General features: G+C 64.6%; 7 protein-coding genes across 7 annotated transcripts; 2 read left to right on the forward strand and 5 right to left on the reverse strand.

Annotated features, from left to right (window-relative positions):
* Nucleotides 1–2,887: 2,887 nt before the first annotated feature.
* MNEG_5109 (hypothetical protein) lies at nucleotides 2,888–5,117 on the reverse strand (the record flags this gene model as incomplete). Its single annotated transcript, XM_014046409.1, has 5 exons — nucleotides 2,888–3,174; nucleotides 3,608–3,768; nucleotides 3,904–4,154; nucleotides 4,350–4,481; nucleotides 4,998–5,117. The coding sequence occupies 5 exons, from the start codon at nucleotides 5,115–5,117 to the stop codon at nucleotides 2,888–2,890; spliced, it is 951 nt and encodes a 316-aa protein (XP_013901863.1).
* Nucleotides 5,118–5,971: 854 nt separating this feature from the next.
* Nucleotides 5,972–6,385, forward strand: MNEG_5110 (hypothetical protein; the record flags this gene model as incomplete). The annotated part of the gene is made up of 1 exon (XM_014046410.1): nucleotides 5,972–6,385. One exon carries the CDS (start codon nucleotides 5,972–5,974, stop codon nucleotides 6,383–6,385), a length of 414 nt encoding a protein of 137 aa, XP_013901864.1.
* An 866-nt stretch (nucleotides 6,386–7,251) lies between these two features.
* MNEG_5111 (hypothetical protein) lies at nucleotides 7,252–7,974 on the forward strand (the record flags this gene model as incomplete). Its single annotated transcript, XM_014046411.1, has 1 exon — nucleotides 7,252–7,974. One exon carries the CDS (start codon nucleotides 7,252–7,254, stop codon nucleotides 7,972–7,974), a length of 723 nt encoding a protein of 240 aa, XP_013901865.1.
* A 221-nt stretch (nucleotides 7,975–8,195) lies between these two features.
* On the reverse strand, nucleotides 8,196–11,016 carry MNEG_5112 (alpha-1,3-glucosyltransferase; the record flags this gene model as incomplete). Its single annotated transcript, XM_014046412.1, has 6 exons — nucleotides 8,196–8,792; nucleotides 9,060–9,311; nucleotides 9,641–9,733; nucleotides 9,934–10,419; nucleotides 10,594–10,748; nucleotides 10,905–11,016. 6 exons carry the CDS (start codon nucleotides 11,014–11,016, stop codon nucleotides 8,196–8,198), a joined length of 1,695 nt encoding a protein of 564 aa, XP_013901866.1.
* Nucleotides 11,017–13,636: 2,620 nt separating this feature from the next.
* MNEG_5113 (Zinc finger CCCH domain-containing protein 2) lies at nucleotides 13,637–16,239 on the reverse strand (the record flags this gene model as incomplete). Its single annotated transcript, XM_014046413.1, has 4 exons — nucleotides 13,637–15,103; nucleotides 15,480–15,590; nucleotides 16,002–16,022; nucleotides 16,144–16,239. The coding sequence occupies 4 exons, from the start codon at nucleotides 16,237–16,239 to the stop codon at nucleotides 13,637–13,639; spliced, it is 1,695 nt and encodes a 564-aa protein (XP_013901867.1).
* A 513-nt stretch (nucleotides 16,240–16,752) lies between these two features.
* On the reverse strand, nucleotides 16,753–17,469 carry MNEG_5114 (hypothetical protein; the record flags this gene model as incomplete). Its single annotated transcript, XM_014046414.1, has 1 exon — nucleotides 16,753–17,469. The coding sequence occupies one exon, from the start codon at nucleotides 17,467–17,469 to the stop codon at nucleotides 16,753–16,755; it is 717 nt and encodes a 238-aa protein (XP_013901868.1).
* Nucleotides 17,470–18,725: 1,256 nt separating this feature from the next.
* MNEG_5115 (hypothetical protein) lies at nucleotides 18,726–19,292 on the reverse strand (the record flags this gene model as incomplete). The annotated part of the gene is made up of 2 exons (XM_014046415.1): nucleotides 18,726–19,097; nucleotides 19,281–19,292. 2 exons carry the CDS (start codon nucleotides 19,290–19,292, stop codon nucleotides 18,726–18,728), a joined length of 384 nt encoding a protein of 127 aa, XP_013901869.1.
* Between the last annotated feature and the right edge of the window lie 310 nt (nucleotides 19,293–19,602).

The following is a 19,602-nucleotide window of genomic DNA, read 5'->3' on the forward strand; positions in this document are numbered from 1 at the left end:
CGCGGCTAAAAGCCACGCTGCAAGCGGCGCCGCGTCGGGTCAAGGAGAGGATTAGGATTGTTACAAGATCCCGCGAGGGGTGTGTGTGGTGAGCCACACCCCCCACCGTGAAGATCGAGGGGCATATTCACGTGACGCCGCGCCCTTGATGCGGCCGTGACGGCGGGCAGTTGTTTGCATGCAGCAGTGGCCGCTTGCGGCGGCCCCAAACAGCTGTCATGCTCTCCACAGCGTGCAGGTTGAGATGCTCGAATAAAGCCTGGTGTTTCTCTTTGGGTACCCCTAGGTCAGCCGCGGTCGTGATCATGCTTGCGTAGATTGCGCCCCCCACACCCAGTGTAATCACATCGAGGTGGACCTGCCGGCGCGCCTTCTGCAGTTCTGCAATGAGTGCGGCGTGCTGTGCCGTGGCCGCTGCAATTGTCGGGTCTTGGTTTGTGTCCCTGCAGTACTTGATTTCCACAATATGGATGTGTTCCGCCGACCCTCTGCCTGCTGCCGGCACGTGTAGGATGATGTCGGGAACGCTGTATGTGCGCGCATCTTTCAGGCGCCGTTTCTGTGCGGGGGTCAGGATGGAGCACTTGTCGAAGGTGCGGCGGTGCATCACCCCATCCTCTTTGCAGTTTTCTGCTGACCCCAGGTCTGCGCTCTTAATGCAGCCGCCCATCGCTCCAGCCTCTATCGCGGCGAGGATTATCCTCCCCGCACGGGGTTGGCGAGAGGTGTGCTGCGCGCTCAGCGCCGGGCATGCCAGCATGGTGTGCCCAGCGGTCTCATCCGGGTCTCCGCACAGGCGGCAGGCCGTGCTTTTGCTCTTTCCCCACTTGTGCAGGTTGTGCATGGTGGGGACCTGTCCGCATCTCCACCGCAGGCACAGCCTCAGTTTGTGCGGCAGCACAGTGCCCCACTTTTGGAGATAGTGCCAGGCCGCCGGGTGCAGGATGGTTGCAGTCTCGTGTTCCAGCCGCATGTACAGCGTATTGAGGTTGGCCCCCAGCGTCTCGTGCATGTTGCAAGCCAAGCGCTTCAGCGCTTCAGCCATTGGCCAGCATCCGCCTCTTGGGACGGCGGCGCTTGTCGCCTGCCCCTTGTGGCCGAGCTGTCTCGTCTGCTGACTCAGATGTATACCACCACCACTGGCCGCGGCGTCATTGCTAGGAGGGACACTGTCCCTCCTGACTGGCAGTTAGTCCTGGCTCTCCCAGTGCCGATGCCAGGTTCTCTGTTGTGGTCTCTTTTGCCACTCCTGTTGCAATGGCGTCGGCTCTTTCGTTGCCGGTGATTTCCACGTGGGCGGGCACTTTGAGGAGTACAACCGGCGGCGCCTCCGGGGGCCTGCTCGCAATGGCGTCTCTGATCGCTGTGAGGAGTGTGAGGTGCCGATGACCGTCCAGATCCTGCGGCCTGTGTGACATTTTGTGAATCTGGTAAATGCAACCTAGGCTGTCGCTGGCAATGCGGCTGTGCCCTGCCATGATTGCTGCCCGTATGGCGCTTAGTTCTGCTCTGTTGATTGGTGTTGTTCTCAGGCTGCGCAGGGTCCCGTGGGCCTCAACTCGATCAAAGAACAGACTGAAGAGGAGGGGAGAGAGTGGGTCGCCTTGTCGGACCCGGCAAGTGCTTGCAAACGGCGGGCCAAGGAGGCCGTCCTGCTTGGGCCGCACCCGCACTTCCCAGTACAGTATACAAACAGCGTCCCGCGATCGCCCGCTTCTGGAGCCATCCAGTCTCATGGGATTGGACCCTACATTAAAGAGCATTATGCCGTAAAAGCAGATACAGTGGCTGCAGAGCAAGCATGATACATCAACCACAGCGGCTGTCTGCCCTTTGCGCTGACGCACACGCCTAGAGCTGGGCGCCGGCGCGCCGTCGTGGCTGGCCACGGTGGCATGCCTCGCATTGCAGGTGGCGGTCATTTGGCTGAAGCGCTGGGTTGATGGTTGGGGCGATGTTGGGAAGACTGCAGCATGTGTGGACACATGCACAGTGTGAGATGTGCGCCTTGAGCGTGCGTCCACACTTGCTCAACAAGAAGCACATTTTGACTCGCGAGACCTCCTTGCAAGTTGTGGTCTGCTAGTTTAGTTTCTGTATCAACCGCAATGCAAGGCTCCTTGCAAGCTGTGACGGGCCGCATAACCTGAGTCTCACTTCCTGTGACAAGTGCGATGCAATGCAAACATTGCCATGTCGGACGGGATCTCCTCACAGCTCTTGCGACTTGCAGGATGGCAGGTCGCAGCTGCGCGGGTTCCACGGCGTCGCCACGCAATCCTACTGCAAGGACCCATGAGGTATCCTATATCCCCGGTCCTTCACACACACCTGTGCACAAATTACCTTATGACATTTATACGGGTGTGTTTTGCCTGCGCAACAGTTACAATGAGAATGCCACAACGCCGGGCCATCATCCATTAGCCAAGGTCGGTGTGGAACATCAACCAACAAGATAATCAGAGTCACACCGCTTGAGATGGTCTCAATGAGGTTGCGCGTTGGTGATGCTTGGAAATCAATCCCACCTTCCAAAAGCAAGGATGCCACTAACTTTCAGAAACTAAAACGCAGACTCGTACGCACACTCTCCTGCATTGGCCTTCTGCCGCTCAGAGCAGGCCCTTCCTAGGCGTGGCATGGCATGAGCCGCGCACACTCAGCCAACCCAGGGACCAGCGCGTGACGGCATGGTGCCCAGCAGGAGTTGCCAACACCCTGGATCATTCGTTCATGCGTCACAGTCAACATATAATCAATGCCTGCCCAAACCAATTATATGGGCAGGAGGAAACTGTGCAGGTACAGGGGAACATTGCTGTGACCACGCTGCACTTGCCATGTCAACCACAACGTCAAGACCGCTGGAAGGCTGGGGCGTGCATCATTTGTGGTTGAGCACCTCCTCTTGCCTCAAAGCCTCTTGCCGCCGCCGCTCCTTTGAAGACCCCTGCTGCTGCTGCTCCTGCCGCTGCTCCTGCTGCTGCTGCTGCTGCTGCTGCTGTTGCTGCCTCTGCACTGCAGCAGATGCCGTCTCTGCCTCCCGGGCCGCGCCGTCGTCACTGCCGCCAAAGCGGCGCGACAAGAAGTAGGCAGCAAGGGCTATGCCGCCGGCCGCCAGGCCCAGCAATGCGATGTCTTGGGAGTAGTTGCTGGCCTTCTCCCCCAAATCTGATCAGGGGGGAGCCCGTCACGTGGATACAAGTGTCAACGGGTGCGTTCATGTGTGAGGGGGCTGGCCTGAGTATGCGGAGGCCAGACTTTGGAAAGCACCAGGTAACGACGACAGGCTGACAGGCAGCAAAGTAAAACTGCAATCTCAAGAAACTTCCAGACACCACCCACCCCGGGCCTCGCCGCTAGACAACGCCAGTCCCCTGGCGAGGTGTCGCAAGCAGCAAGCTGCACCACAGGGCCGCGTGTCCCTGACCCCCAGCCGACTGCCATCAACCAGCAGCCATTCCAAGCAAGCTCACTCCCCCTAGCATTATCCATGTCCCAAAGCTCCCCTGCTAGGACCCACCAGACCTGACACCAGCGAATTGCCTAAGATCCCCCTTTGCACCGACCAACAAGCAGCACCACCGCCCCCCCTTGCACCCACCAACAAGCAGCACCTCCAGGTCCGCGCCGCCTTCTAGCAAGGTGCGGCTGGCGCCGCCCAGGGACGCATAGAGGACGCTCCAAATGCTCATGCCCGCCAGTGTGCCCAGCAGGAAGGCGGGAAGCTGCACGGGCGTGAGGCCCAGTAGGTAGTTTGTGGCGCTGCGGGCCCAGGGTGGGGTTGAGGGAGGGAGGGTAGGGTGATGTCAAGTGACGAGGACGGTGTGCCAGGCAGGAGGCGCCGCGCAGCACGCAGCGGCAGCGCGGGCAGGACGCCCGCTACGGACCCGGCCGCACCTGTACGGCACCACGGGCGTGAGCCGCAGCAGCGTCACCGCGGTGACCTGCTTAAAAAAGCCGCCGGACTCGATCGCCGCTTCTACAGACGCCCACGCCGAGCTGGCGCCCTTGCCGTCGCCGCTGCCGCCCTCGTGGTCGCCCATCTCTGCCTTAATAATGCGCTCCGCCAGCGGCCGCCCGACCCCGCGCGCGACGCTGAACGCACCCAACCCCGCGAGCGTCACGCCCAGCAGCATCAGCAGTGCGCCCTGTTGGGCGTTGGATAGGTAGTGGCGCCGGGCCGTGGGCGGTTGCTGTGCAGGGCCGTCACTTGGGACTTGGAGGCTGGTGCTGTGCCGCGCATCAAGCAAGGCCCAGGTGATCCCAAAGAGCACGAAGGATCGCGGCACCGTAAGACATAGCACAGGAGCCCTGGGATGGGTGGATAAAAGTGAAAGTCTCACGTTTTTGGCGCCAAACAGCAGGCCACTGGCCAGGCTGAGTGGCTGTGTGGGCAGCAGCGGCACCATCTCTGCCAGCGCCACTGTGGTCACAAACAGGACGCCTCCCCATGGCCCCAGCGCCTGAATTTGCTCCTGCGTACGGCGGACAAGAGCAGGGAGGTGAGTGAGGGACACACAACAGGCGCGAGCGCACCAGCCGGACTGTTTAGGTTGCCAGCGGCGCGCGCGCTACGTGCCAGGAACACGTAAATTCTGGCGTGTACATGATAGAACCATGGCATGCGGTCTCGATGCGAGTGCGCAGCACAAGCGACACAAACGTAGACAGCAAGCGCCCCAACGCGACGCGTAGCTCCTATCCGCCATTGAGCACCAGCCGCCCACCAGGAACTGGCTGAAAACATCTAGCAGCCCAGAGGACAGGGTCTCGGAAGCCAGCGCTGCGCTGGGGACGGCCAACCAGACCGCGACCTGCCACACAAGAGCCATGCACACTGGAAGTGGCCACCGCTGCCGCTGCCGCTGCCGATGCTGATGCTGATGCCGCTGCTGCTGTCCACATGAGCTCTGCTGCGCGGCGACAGACCACCCTCCGTGCACAGCCTCCGGCAACTGCGCATCAAAGCTGTCAACAATGCCATTGCTCACGATGCTGACACTGCTGCTGCTGCTGCTGCTGCTGCTGCTGCTACTGCTGCCGCTGATGCTGCTGCTGCTGCTTTTGATGCTCCTGTCACCCCAGAGCCAAAACGAGGTGCTGTCAGGCATCGTCACCGCCTGACCACTGGAGCTGCATGGAATGGCGTTGTCATCAACCCAGCCAGCACTGGGCTCGTGCCTACGCACCGCACAGCATGGCCATGCAGGCGCGGCACTGCAGAGGCGTGCCAGGCGAGCGCGACGCGGCAACTGCGGGAGTGTGCGCGGCCCCAGGCGCGTCCCGACCAGCCGCTGGACGCCTACTGAGGCTGGTACGGACGCCTTCATATCACAGCGTGCTTGTATGCGCTTAGCAGGGACGCGATGCGATGTGAGGACGCGAGGATGCTTGGCGGATCCAGCAAGGACTTCGGAAAGGGTGGAATCAGCGCTGCATTTGCTTGCGTCAGGCAGAATTTGCATTAACATGTCGGCAACGAGGGCCCGTAATCGAGGGCGCGTGGAACCCAGGTTGGCAGTGGTGCGGACACAGGTTCACGTTGAAAGGTCATCAAGGACCGTCAGACGCAAGGAACTTTATACCAGCGGCTTTATTTATGCATGTATGAGCTTGATTCGCCTTGGCAGCGACGGTTCTTCAGATCACCCGTTGTTTTTACAGTCGGGACCTCGAGTGCGGTCGCCAGCACTGAACGGCCAGTATGCTGCCGCGTACGGCTTCGAGAGTCTTGCTGCGCGCATCCAGCGTGCTGCGGCAGCACCAAGAGCTGCAAGGACAAAACGTTATCGCCGCTGTCGGCGGCGGCATGTTGCCTGCACGTTACGGAGACGCTGCTGGCGCGCCGTGGGGCCCCTCTTGCTCAGCGGCTGCGATAGTCATCCAAACACGCTCCAAATGGTGGTGGTCGCGGTCGCCCAGCGGCGACACGCCGCCGGCGGGCGCAGGGGCAGCAAGCGCAGAGATGCACTTCAGCAATGACGAGGGGTCACCAAGCGCAACCACTGCCAGCAGCAGTGGCGGCGGTAGCAGTGGCAGCGGCGGTGGCGGCGGCGGCAGCGGCAGTGCCAGCGGCAGCGGCAGCGGCAGCGGCAGCGGCGGCAGCAGCAGCGGCAGCAGGAGCGACACCAGCACGCCCGCAGGTGCGAGCGGCTCGGCGTCTCCAGACTTGGACTTGGCGTATGGTGAGGAGGTCGAGTGGCTGCCGCCGCCGCAGACGCCCCAGGAGTTTCTGGACGCCGCGTCAGCCGTCGTGGGCGCGTCGGGGGCGGCGGAGGCGGCAGCGCTGGCAGCGGCCAAGGCGGATGTGTGGGTGGGGACGCGGGGGTTCATCGACCTGCTGGAGTGGGTGCATCTGGACATGGCTATGCCTTGGTGAGACGGGCGGTGATAGGGGCCAGATTCCTGCTTTGGGCGCGTCGCTTGCCGTTTGTCTGGAATGTGTGTGTTCTTGCTGGGCCCAAAAGGTGTGATTTTTCTGGGTGCTCAGCAGCTGGGGTTGGCGGGCAAGTCGCAGCCTCGGCGCAGGTGGCACGTGTCAAGCCTCACTCCACTCCACCCCACCCCTGCATTCAACTAGGTGGGCGGCCATCCTCGTCAGCAACCTGGTGGTGCGCATGGCATCATTCCCCATAACAGTACTAACACAGCGCAAGAGCAGCCGCATGACGGTGCGTCGGCGCGGAACGGTGGCACAAGGGATACGGGGGACGTGCAGCAGCCGGGGTTGTCACCGTTGATGCTGAAGCGGTTTGGGCACCCGCAGCCTGCCATGCTCAGCACATGCAAACGGTGTTATGCTGTTGCTCCCAGCAGCTCCTTCTCACAGACAATCGTACTCTCCGTGGCCTTTTCTGTAACTGCAGGAGCTGCGCGCCCATTCTGCGATGATGCAATCGCTGTATCAGCGCGCCTCCAAAGTGGTGCGTGGCCGGGCGCGCAGCCGCTTGCCGCATGGGTGTGAGGTCATATGCATGGAAAGTGGGACCACATTCAGGGCTTTTTCACGTGTGATGATTTGATGGCGCACGATTATGATTTATCAAATCACCTGTGCAGGTTGGTTGTAGCTTATACACCCATCCAAGCCCCGCCCTGCTCATTGCGCCCATCGCTCACGTGGCTCATCATCTGCCGTAAGACCAAATCCCACCAACCCCCGAACCCAACTGTTCCACGGCGCGTTAGACCACCCTGGGCGAGTACGAGAGGCTGCAGGCCCAGCTCGCGGAGGCCAAGGCGACGATGGCCAGCAAGTTTGGCAACGACGCCAAGTGGGCGCTGCTGATGCCGGTCATCGCGCTGGTCAACATGACGGTCTTCATCTCCCAGTTCTCTGCGGTGTCCACCCTCGCGAATGAGTCGCTGCCCTCAATGGCGAGGGAGGGGCTGGCCTGGTTCCCGGACCTGACGGTGCCGGACCCCCTGTGGGGCCTGCCCGTGCTGTGCACGGCGATGACGCTCGCGCTGGTGGAGAGCGGCGCGATGGGCGCGGAGATGGGGCAGGCGCAGACAGCCAAGACAGTCAAGTGGGTGATGCGCGTCGTGGCCGTCAGCTTCGTGCCCTTCGGCGGGTTTGTGCCGGCCGCTGTTGGGCTGCTGTGGTCCAGCAACAGCGTGTTCAGCCTGGCGCAGGCGGCTGTGCTGCGGCACAAGGGGCTGCGGGAGCGGCTGGGCCTGCCCAGCCTGGCGGCCATGGCGGCGGCCTCGCAGGCAGCCAAGGCAGGCGCCCCGACCTCAGAGCTGGCGGCCAAATTCAAGCAGCTGGTGGGCGCGGCGCCGGCGCAGGCTGCAACGGCAGCGGCGGCAGCTGGAAATGACGCGGCGGGGGCGACAGCGGCGGCGGCGGCGGCGGCAGGGGCGGCGGGCGGTAGGGGGGCTGCAGCGGCTGTGCCGCCGCCCCCCGGCACCCGGCCATCTCGTATTGTGATGCAGAAGCCGCGTGGCTGGAAGCCCCGGAAAAGCTAGCGCAATGGCTGCAAGAGTAATGGCGGCGTGCCTGCTTCCATGAGCATTTGGTTACCCGGCTGTGCAGCTCCAGAAATTTCATGGAGGTATACTCAGATCCAAATGCGGCAAGGGGATGCTTTGCACGTTCAGCGTTTGCACACGACCAAAATGACACGGCACAAGGAAATGGGCCTCCAAAGGGTTGACAGCGTGTCACAGCTGTCTAGCCCAGCATCCTTTCAAGTCGACTTAATTTTGCCCGTCGCCGCCGCCTGTGGGCTCGCACCACCGCCGCTGCCTATGCCGACCGGACCGCCGCGCCGCCCCAGCGCCGCCGCCGCCGCTGCAGACCCCGCGGCGCCGCGCGGCGCTACGCCGTTCGGTGTCGCGGACACGATACCACCGCTGGCGGGCTGCGCCCATTGCCGCCAGTTGAAGTAGCACATGCCCGCCACCACATACACAAACGCCAGCGATATGAAAGCGCGGTCCCACAGCCACGGCAGCCGCTCCGGCGGCGGCAGCAGCGCGCGCGCCGCATGCAGCGCAAGCGCGGCGGCGCCGCCGCCCCATATGGCCCCCTGCCCCGCCGCTGCCAGCCAGCCTGCCGCGCGCTGCGGCGTGCCGCTGCCTGAGAAGGCCGCGTCCCGCAGCTTCCCCATGACTGCCAGGTACATGGCAATTGCGCCGGCATAGGGCAGCGCCAGGCCATCCCTCTCCAGCAGGGGGTACATGGAGAAGGCCGCGACCACTGGGCCCCATATCGCGGCGTCCGGCTCCCAGGCCGCGAGGGCGGTGATGGGCATCAGGGGCAGCAGAATCGACTTTTCGTGGACCTGCGGGGGAAGGGGGTTGAGGTTGGGTGGCAACAGTGATGCGGGGGGTCGGATGATGAGGCTGCAGGTGTTGAAGGAGGCTTGGGGCGCGTGTGCCGTCAGCGCGAAGCAACCGGCGTTGCAGAGAGAACACAGCAGCATTGAAACTTGCCTTGAGCCTTGAATTTCACAACCTGCCCGGCGCTCAGGCCAGGTGGGCCCCAGCCCCAGCCGGCGGCAGCTCACACATTATCGCAATAACAATGACCGACTTCGAAAGCCACTCACCTGGTAGCCGAACATGAAGAAGCCAAAGCCGCTGTTGACCATGGCCAGCAGCAGCCCCTGCGGCGATGGCGCCAGCACCTGCTGCACCATGGAGGGCGCGCACGCCAGCAGCGCCAGCCCCGCGCACGCACGGACGAGGGCTGTGTTGCTGGCCAGGTCCTTCCACTTAATTGCGACTGACGTGGCGCACCACCAGTTGGGCAGGTAGTCCTCATACAGTCCGCGGCGGACTGGGAATATGCGGGACACGACCTGTGCGTGCGGGTGGGCGGGGCGGCAGGCAGAGTAGGCGGTGGCTCAGTGTGTTGGGGAGAAGGCCGGCAAATCAATGTGAGGGCAGGTGACACGCGGTGGGTTTTGGGGGCATGCAGACGACCATGCTGCGCGCGCATGACGCCAGCCACCCCAGCTTGCGCCTGCGCCAGGGGCCCAAGGCGTCATGAACATGCACATGCGCTCGCACGCACCCACACACGCCCACCCGTGCGCACCCGCGCTTGCGCGGGAGGGCGCGCGCGTGCGCGCGCGCGCGCGCACACACACACACACACACACATACACATGCGCGCGCATGCGCACACCTCCATCAGGCTGTCCAGAGATGTAAGGTAAGGAGCCCACATGACCCCAAAGCTGGCGATGACAGTCACCCCCAGCACGGCCACGGCGCTCACCTGATCGTTGATTGCGGGGTGCGAGGTGTGAGTGTCGCGTTGCGCGTGCGCCATGTTGGATTCGTGTGCGCTCGGCATCGTACTTGACGGCCCATTGTGGGACGCGCAGAAGCGGCCTGGCCAGGCGACTGACCTGCCCTGCATCCCCACGCGCTCCCAGCCCCCAACCAGCAGCCCCCCCCCTCTGCCAGGAGACCCACCTGGCGAGGCAGGCCCGGCGCCTGGAGGGAGCTGCCCAGCAGGTGCGCGAAGAACGCGGGCGCGTAAGCCAGGCTCATCTGCTTGTGGCTCAGCGCCGCGCAGAACAGGACGCTGCCCAGTACGCGCCGCCCGTGCGCCGCGATGGCCACCGCGCCGCCGAGCGCGAGGCCGAGGCTGATGCAATTGTACTGGAAGTGGCCGTGGTCGGTCAGGACGTGCGCTGGCTGCAGCAGCAGCGCCGCGAGCGCAAACAGCTCGGCGCTCGCGCCAGCGCCCGCCCCTGCCCCGGCCGCCCTGGCCGCCCCCGCCGCCGGCCTCAGGAGGCGCGCCGAGAGCAGGGCGGCGGGGAAGAAGGTGAGGACGTCAGATAGGACGACGGTCCAGCGCAGCAGGCTCTTGGATGACGGCGTCTCGTAGCCCCGGGAGGAGCCAAGGGCGACCGCCTCGGGCTCAAACGCAGCCACCATCTTGCCGTGGATCCAGCTCTGAGGTGGGGAGTGCGGGGACAGGACGGCGGCGGCAGCTGTATCGAACTCCGTGGCTGAACAGCGAGGCCCACTGGAATTGGCGGTGTTTTGAGGAGTGCATGGTGGCATGGCGCAAAGGCAGCTGTGCAGGCGCAAAGGGAGTAACAGCCCGGCGAGCGCGCGTCACGCCACCTGGTAGCCTGACAGCGGGGGGTAGTCCAGGGGCCAGTAGGAGGCGTTGTTGTGGGGCCCATCCTGGTACCAGCTGCGCGGCGGCGTGTTGGTGGTGATCTCCATCCAGTGGCGCTGCGCCTCGTAGTCACCAAACTTGGGCGCGTCGCCCGCGCCTGCCCGGGTTTGCGTGATTTTATGTCGCGGCACCCACCCAAGCGGTGTCGCTGGCGCTATGCGTGCCCAGTCTGCCAGGTTTGCCGCTGCACAGCGGACTTCAGAAGAGTGCTGGAATCACTGTCCATACATGCATATTGCCCATGCCGGCGCACCTGAATACGGGGAGAGGCCGACCAGCAGCCGCAGCAGCACCCCGCACGCAGACAACAGCACGAGCGCGCCAGGCCCGCGCTGGCCGGTTCGGCTTGAACCAGCATCGCCCATGGCAACTGGCTTGTCACTCGCGCGGGTACATTGATACGGCTATACTCCTGGTCGATCCGCGCGCCGCTGGCCAGCAAGGCAGATCTCCGATTCCCGTTGTGCTAGCTTTATGAGCATAACTGGTTCTTAAACAAATTTTCGCGACGTGATTTCCAATGTGCTTTTCTCTTTGCAAAACGATCAGGACAGGACAGGACAGGACGGTGACACGCACACAGGGATGGTGTTGACAATGTCAGGTATGAGTGATGCTACCCATGCAACAAGGCGATCGTCTCTCCGTATTGACTATGCACCCGTATGTGTTTAATTGAGTGATAAATCTGTTTGACATCCCAGTGCTGGGTAGCAAGTAGCTGGTACATGGATGTGTGGAATGCGGGATGCAAGTTCATTGCGGTGGTTGGGTTGGATAATACCACACACCTCTGCAGTTCAGATCACGTAGGATTGAGCTACCGGCTGGGCAGGTGCTGAGTCGGCATATGCGCATATACACCAGCATTGGGGTACATTCTTCGATCTTTTTGTGCGCAGTGCAGTAGCGAGCTGCTCCGAAACAACCCTCCAGCCCGATCGGATGATGCCGGCCGCCAAGCGTGGCCAACAACAGCTGTTGCAGCACCAGCCCCACCCCCCACTGATACATGCCAGGGGCAGGAAGTGATGGCAAATTACACGTTGACGTGGCGCGGAGAGGGGTGTAGTGAAAACATCTGGAAGGTAGTTGTTGACAGGGGCAAGGGCGCGGAGAGGCCCAGCGTCCCCAGAGACGACATTTATGAACCTTGATGACGACGCGGCACACTCAAGAAGGCGGTTTGATGGGCTTTGCCTCGGGACGCACGGTGAACGCGCACAACATGCCACATGACACCACACGCAAGCGACAGAATTGCACTGTTTTTGGCTTAACTGATAACCCCGTGGGACGGCTTGAGCATGCGCGTGCACTGATGTGTTGTGTGCAGTCGCAGCAGGTCCTGCGGGGCTGGCCTACAGACCAAACAGCTGGAGTCGCAGGCGCGCGGGGTGCAGCGGCGCGCGCGGTGGAATGCACATTGGTGTTTCAAAAGGTCGGCGACGAATGTGGGCGTACAGGCCAAGCAGGGCAAATCCCTCGCGGCCCAGAAATGGCCAGTGCGGCGCAGCCAGCACGGCAGCCCCCCAAGGCGCGCCCGTGCGAGGGGCGCTAGTCTCGAGCAATCGCTCTCGTTCCCTCGGCTCCTCAGCAGTTAATGTCGCGGCTCCTCATTGGCTCGCTCTTCTTTGTCTGCGGCTCCCACAGTCAATACGTTTGGGAGGGGCCCTTGCCAGGCCCCGCCCTGGGCACTGGAGCGCCCCAGAGTTCAAGACAGTCGGCACGACGCGAACAAAAAGGAGGCCCGGTGAATGCCGGGGTGCCGATGCGGGCAGGGCCGCACGGCCGGGGGCGAGAGGCCGGCGCCGTTCGGTGGCCAGCAAAATGCCTGCCGAAAGACGACGTCTGCCCCTGCCCTGCCGCGCGCGGAAAACGCTCCGCACGCACGAGCAAACAGCGCAAGCTCTGGGCGCACAGTATTGGCGAAGTGACACGGGGTGCGCCGCCCCTGGAATTGAGCCACTCGGTGGAAAGGCCTCCATTGACAGGGTGCAGAGACGGCAAGGGGGGCCCAAAACACCAGCAGTGATGTTGTTGACCAGCCCACAGGGCTTTGCGGGGAGCTGCGCGCCAAGCCCCTCACAATGCAGAGAGATGGCCGGCGCGGCAGGGCCCTCAAACAAGGCGCGCTTGCGCCCGTGCCGAAGGGCCATTTTGTTGGTGCGAGGGGTAGCTCACATGGCCAGCAGCTCAAGGGGGTCCAACGCAGCCCACTTGGGGGCGCGTTGCGATGGAGCAGGGGCCTCGCCCCATATAGATTGGACACAGCGCGCACACAAGCCTCGGAGCTCGAAAACACGGCGGCGCACTGGCCCTGACACCCCAGGCGCCGCCCTGGCATGGGGTGGATGAAGGCGGCGCAAACGCCCAGCGGTGCGGCGTCATGACGACTTGGTGTGACTCACAGCCAAACAACCTCCTCACGTCTGACTTCATCTTATCGATGAGAAAGCGCTCACAGCCAGGAAAAACAGTGGGTGCTCTGTAGTGCACAATTCCACAAAGCGGGCAGGGCGGCGGCAGTGCCAACCGCCGACAAGGCTCTGCTTGTGCCTGCTTGCGCAGGTACGCTGCGCTCACCCTCAAGCGGCAGTTGCTTTGGTTGAGAGAGGGCTGCCACAGCTCAACATGCGCCTTGGCGTGGCACTGCAGTCCCACCCGCCTGTGTGACAGCTTGACAGCAACGTCACTCCCAAACAGCAAACCAAGGGAAACACAGCCCTCCTGTGAAACTCTGGGACTCAAAGAGAGTCCCCCTCTTCTTTCCTCTTGTTTTTTCGGCCAATTTTCGCACTTGCAAAGAGTCCCTAGTACAAAAAGGAAGGGAGCAGGAGGAAGCGGGGAGGGGTGCACGAGAGCACAGCCCCAAGCAAACGTCCCGCCCAGCCCGAAGCTTGAGGGGCGCGCGCATTCGCACATGCGCGCAAATCACGCCCTCGCCTCACGCAGGGGACACTTGATTATGCAGTGGTGATTGGATCACGTCATCTGCGCCCGCATCAGGTGAAGGTGACTGGCAAGAGCCATCAGGTCTGGCGGCGCGCCAGCCGGCCCCATCTCGCCGCCCGCAGCGGCCCCTGCCGCCGCCATGCCTGCCAGCACCTCCGGTGGCAGCTGCTGCTGCATGGCCAGGCCCCAGCGCAGCGCAGCAAGCGCGTTTGTCTCCTGCTGCGCGGCGTGGACGGCCGCGGCGGCCGCTGCGGCGGCGCGGCGCTCCTGCAGCCACAGCGCGCTCAGCGCGACGGTCTTCTGCTGCTCCGCAATCTGCTGCTGCCTCAGGTGCATCTGCTGCGCCTGCTGGTGCGCAGCAAGGTGCTGCTGCGCCTGCTGGTGCTGCAGCGCCTGCTGCTGCTGCTGCGCCGCCTGCGCCGCCTGCAGGTGCTGGTGCGCCGCAAGGCGGTCGCGCTGCTGCGCAGCGATCTGCTCGCACTGCTGCGCGGCCATCTGCTCGCACTGCTGCTGCACGAGCAGCGCACTAAGCATCTGCTGCGCAGGGGCGCCCGGCTGCGCGGCCGTGGTGGCGCCCCAACCGCCGCTCGGGGGCGGCCTGGAGCCGCCGTCAAGCCCAGCGCGGCGGCGGCCGCCGGCGCTGCTGGAGGGGGACGCCGTGGACGAGGCCGAGGATGACGCGTCGCTGCTGCTGCCGCGCTCCAGCAGCGCGATCGCAGCGCGCACCTGCTGCGGGTGGTGCGCGCCCGCCGCAAGCCACGGCGCGGCGTTGGGCGGCGTCTGCGGCGCGAGCGCCGCGCCAGAGCCGTGCACAGAGCCGAGGCCGGGGGAAGGGGCGGACTCCGCCACGGGCGAGTCGGAGGCGCTGCCGCAGCTGCTGTCGTCGGCGGTGAACCCGAGCTCCGCGGGCAGCAGGGACGGCAGCGACAGGCGCCTCAGCGCAGACTCGTCCAGGGACGAGCGCTGCTGCGGCGGCACCTGGCGCCCGGCCACGGGCACCGCCCGCGGGCGCACCAGCGCGTCGAACGACATGCGGCCGGCTGGCGGGCGCCCCGGCGCTGCGAGCGCCGCAGGGGTGGCTGGTGCTGGGCGCCCCAGCGACCCAAGCGCGCCGAACGAGGTTGTCTTCATCGCCGCAGCAGCCGCAGCGGCCGCAGCAGCCGAGGACTCCAGCGATGCGCGGCCGCCGACCGGCGCCGCGGCTGCTGCGCGCATAGCGGCAGCGGCCGCGGCGCCGCCGTCAGCGGACAGGTCAAACGACAGCCCACGCGGCGGGGGTACAGGTGCGCCTGCGCCGCCAGGCGGGGCGCCCGGGGCCGCGGAGGCACCCTCCGGGGGGCTGCGCATCTCCTCCACGGTGTGCGCGAAAAAGCAGACCGGGCGCCGGCAAGATGCACCCATGGTGCAGAGCTGGGTGCGGTAGCGGTTAGGATGCAGGTGCAGCTCGAAGACGGAGTGAGCGTAGGGGCAGCTGTCACCGCGGGGGCAGCGGCCGCTCTGCAGGGCGGGCCACAAGGTAAGGGCAGGGCGGGGTAGTTGGGCGTTGTGATCCAGCAGCAGCAGAGCAGCAGCAGCAGCAGCAGCAGCAGCAGCAGCAGCAGCAGCAGCAGCAGCAGCAGCAGCAGCAGCAGCAGCAGCAGCAGCAGCAGCAGGAACGGGGCACTCCAAGAGCGCCCCTACTCCATGGTGGCCTGAGCACCGCTGCCAGGCGCCTGCTGGACCGACCGCCGCCATGCGGGTGCACCCAATATTCTTCATGCCCCAGCAGCATTGATCTACATGTTCATTGGCTGCCTAACAGCAAGTTGCCCTGACCCGCTAGGCAGCCCCCCCCTCCCTGCCAACCAACCCCGTGAGCAGGCGGGGCGCGCACCCTGCGGATGTCTGGGCAGATGACGCCGACGTGGTTGTGCGTGGCCGGGTCGCGCCTTGCTGCCTTCTCGCCGCGGTGGGCATAGGGGCACTCAAGCCAGTCGTGAGCCGCCTGCGGTTGTAGGCAGGGTGGGCAGCACATGCAGCGGTTGGTAAGCCAGTAGGTGGCCGCGCATGCGAGTTGGCCGCGCGCCCGAATCACCCACATCCGTCAGCATAGCAAGGCGGCGACAGCTGCGACCGCCGTTGGGCGGGACTGCCACCAAGTTGCAAGGGTTGCAATTCCCGCAGGTGTAAAGTCGCTTAGAAACGTACATGCAGGTGGGAGCCGCTGTGGTTTGGCACGACACACGGGCTGGGCTTGCACGCAATCCAGAGCACTGTGCCCCACCGGCAGCCCGAAAAGCCACCATGTATATTCGTAACAGCCTAGCGACCCAACAACCACCGGCCAAGGCGCGCCCCTGGGGCATGCACCACTCCCGCATCATCTCCCCCAAGGCCGCCCACGGCCCCAGCGCACCTCGTCCGTGCAGAGCTCAACCTGAAGTATGCAAGGGGGGCGGTGCAGGGGTGTTGGACGCCTGCCGTGCGAGCGAGGCCCGGCACAAAAATCATCTTCGCGCCCCGCTGCGAGGCTCAACCAGCGTGCCCGACCGCCCCACCTTGAAAGAGTGCATCATCATCTCAGGAGTCCACTCTTTTATCTTCTCGGCAAGCGCCCCCGAGGAGGCTGCCGTGAGATCCCCCGCGTCTGCCATGGCTGTGCGCTGCGGGCTATTATGCGTATTGCATGCGGTTGCTCGAGTTTATCGCTATCGTGCATGTCCTGTGCAGAGTCTCGAGTGTCAGCGCACAGCGCATGCGCCCAACAAGGCCCCCGCCCCAATGGCGATTCTGCGGGCAGCTGCTGCTCGCAAGATCGGGTTTGGCGGTCCTTGATTGCTGCAGACAACCGTCCAAAAGCCTAAGCATAGCTTGCTTTAGCCATGCGATTCAAGCCCAAGGGCTGGGATCACCGCTGCCAGTACCAGCCCAATGATTTTTGCAGTGGATTTTTCTGCCTCGACTTGCATGCCCTGCAACCCCTCAAGCACGCTTCGCAGGCGAGGTTGCAAGTGGCGCCAATAGCCCCGCGGATGGCGTGCACCCAGTCAAGTGTCCCAGACCCTTGCCTTGCCCCACTGCAACAAATATGACCAGTCGATCTTCCTGGCATTACCTGTTGGGCTGTTTGCGATCGCGACACCCTGGCCTCACATGCCATCACTGGGCTACACACCCTGCACCCTTGTGGAAGCCTCGTCCCCGGGCTCCACCACGGCCGCCAGCGCCATGTGCAGGTGCAGCGGCAGACGCGCGTCGCACAGCTCTGCCGCCGCGCACGGCGGCGATTTCAGGAACGCATGTGCGCGCGCGATCGAGGGGAAACGCGCAATCAGCACATGCGATATGTCGGCCCCCGCCGCCGCCACCGCCGCCGCGACACTGCCCGCGTCGTCGACAGGCACCGTTGCCCCGCCGCTCGCTTGCAGAGCACCCATCCCCGGGCTCTCCGCCAGAGCGGCCAGCCGCGCCACAAAGTCGTCCGCCTGCGCCGCCGCTCCCCCGCCCCCTGGCCGCAGCAATAGCAGCAGCTCGCAGCCTTCGCCAAACTCGTCCCCGCGCCTGAACAGCGACTCCAGCTGCTTTGCCACTCGGCCCTCAAACGCCAGCTGCATGATGCCGCTGCCGCGACCGCCACCACCACCACTGTCAACGCCGTCCTCGTCCGCTGCGGCGGTCAGCGCGCTGAGGGCGTCCCGCAGCAGCGCCGTGTGGAGCTGGTGCCTCAGCAGGGCGCCGAGCGCGGCGCGGCTTGCAAGCCTGAAGTGCGCCCAGTGCGTAAATTCGCAGCCGCTCCCGCCGCCGCCAGGAACCCCTTGCCCACTGCCCGCCCTGCCGTCGGCAGGGCCCCGCTGCTCTGCGATCGAGCCAACACTGGCGCACATGATGGCAGGGGCCAGGTACTGCAGCGACCACGCCGCGTCCAGCGCTGCGTTCAGCGCATCTGGCGGCGCGTCAGGGCGCAGGCGCAGGAGCACAAGGTATTCAACCACCTGTGGGCAGAATGAGGGGGGTTGTGCTTGGGCAGACAGAGGTGAGGCCCAGGGGTTGGGCCCCGAGTCCAGGTGGCAAGATCTGATGGGCAGGCGGCGGACTCATTGCCGGAGTCATCAAGGCCCGATCAGCTCACCGTCGTGGTGGATGTGCCGCTAGACGAAGCACTTGCCGAGGTAGCGGAGGGCGGCAAACCGCGCGGGCAGGGGGGGCGTTGGTACCAAGCAGGTGTGTGCGCCTGCAGCCTCGGCCAGGGTGCTGCGACATCTGCAGTCGTCAAAGTGCAGCGCGGCCGCCTTGGTCTCCAGGCTGCTCCTCCAAATCCATATGTTGATGCAGAACGTGAGCACTGCACAGACACAGTCGAAGAAGGCATGGTGTGGGTGAAGGTGCCCGACGATCTCAACCTGAACCGCATCAGTGATGAGCATTGCGGCGCGCGCATAACCACTCTGGTAACGTGTGGCAATAATTTGCGCGCGGGGAGAGCAACGGTCGATGGTCGAGACACCTGCTGACATGTAGATTACTAAGGTGAGGACTTGCATTTGTGCGACTGTGCTGCGATGTGGCCCACAGTAGATACCGTAAGGTTTCAAGGGGCACTGGCGGCACGGGCATGAGCGAGGGTACCCTACGCGCGTTGTGCATACCGCTGCTTGCCGCGTTGCGGTGTGCAGTGGCGGCGAGCCATCTACGCGCAACACGGTGTACGAGTATGCAAAATCACTTGTTATATACTCAAATTTGTTTCCATGTATCTGATGCGAGGCTTGCAGGGCCCTCATGTCACCAATCAATGTGAAGTCCACCGCTGGCGCGGCGATGGCGACATTGACCGATTGCCCCCACAACCCAGGCTTCTTGCCCTGCAGGGCACGCCGCCGATTCGCACACCATCCCCGGGTCCCTGCGTGCCTGCGTCACCGCAACCGCTGCGCACCCCGTTCCGTCGCAGCCTTGAGGCCACGCTGGCGCGCCATCCATGTTTGGAGTGGTCAAATCCCAGTGCTTCGATACACTCCATCCTTGTGTTCCCTCCTTGGCATCAAAAGCAACGTGTACACACTGCATTACACGCCTAAGCAACCTAGAGGCAAGAGTGATGCCATTCAAGAAACCAATGTCGTCGCGAGGCCGCCGCACGTCAAGCGGTGAGGTAGTACACCCATTGGGAGCTCGTCTGCTTGGGGCACGACACCGTCAGCTTCCCGGTGCGCGCCACCCCCTCTGCCGCGCCGCCGTTGCCGCCCCCGCCGCCTCCGCCCGCCGTGCTCGCGCGCCCGCTGCCGCCGCCGGCGCCGCTGCTGCTGCCGCTGCCGCTGCCGCTGCCGCTGCCGCTGCCGCCGGCCGCCTTGGCGGCCGCCGCCTCCGGCTTGTGTGAGACCGCGATGGTGGTGGCCTTTTTGGGGCCGACGCGCTGGCTGGGGCGGCCCAGGACAAAGGCGGGGTTGTCGACCGAAAACAGGAAGTCCGCCTCGACCGGGAAAACGTTGCGGAACGGCAGGGACGCCGGGCCCTGGCAGAGCCGCAGGGGGGGGCAGCACACGCAAGGGGGAGCGACGTGCGTGACGGCGGGCCCGAAGGGCGAGCGCAGCCCAAGGACGCGAGCTCGGCGCGGGGATGACCGGCGATGCGAGGGGCTCAAGTCGCCAGGTGGCCGGACCGCCAAAGTGGCGTGCTGCCATCAGGACTCCCGCACCTGCGCCGCCATTCTGCAGGAGAACCCCATCCCCTTCCCCCCCGGTCCCCGGCAAGGCGCACGGCCGCCAGGGGCTGGCCGCCCCTCCCCCTCACCTCCGACAGGTCGACCGGGCCCTGCGGCTTGGGCGGGCCGCAGCGCCCCGTCAGCGGCACCAGGTACTCCCCGCCTGCGGGGCTGGCCACGACCAGCGTGTCGCGCGCCGCCTCCCCCAGGGCGTGGGGCTCGAAGCCCACCTCCAGCTCCACCTCCACGCCGCCTGGGAGGGTGTTTTTTTGGGAGGGGGGCGTCGAAGAGTGGGACGGAAGGGAGGGCAGGAGTG

This window comes from Monoraphidium neglectum, assembly GCF_000611645.1.
Source record: "Monoraphidium neglectum strain SAG 48.87 unplaced genomic scaffold scaffold00746, whole genome shotgun sequence".
Lineage (NCBI taxonomy): Eukaryota > Viridiplantae > Chlorophyta > Chlorophyceae > Sphaeropleales > Selenastraceae > Monoraphidium > Monoraphidium neglectum.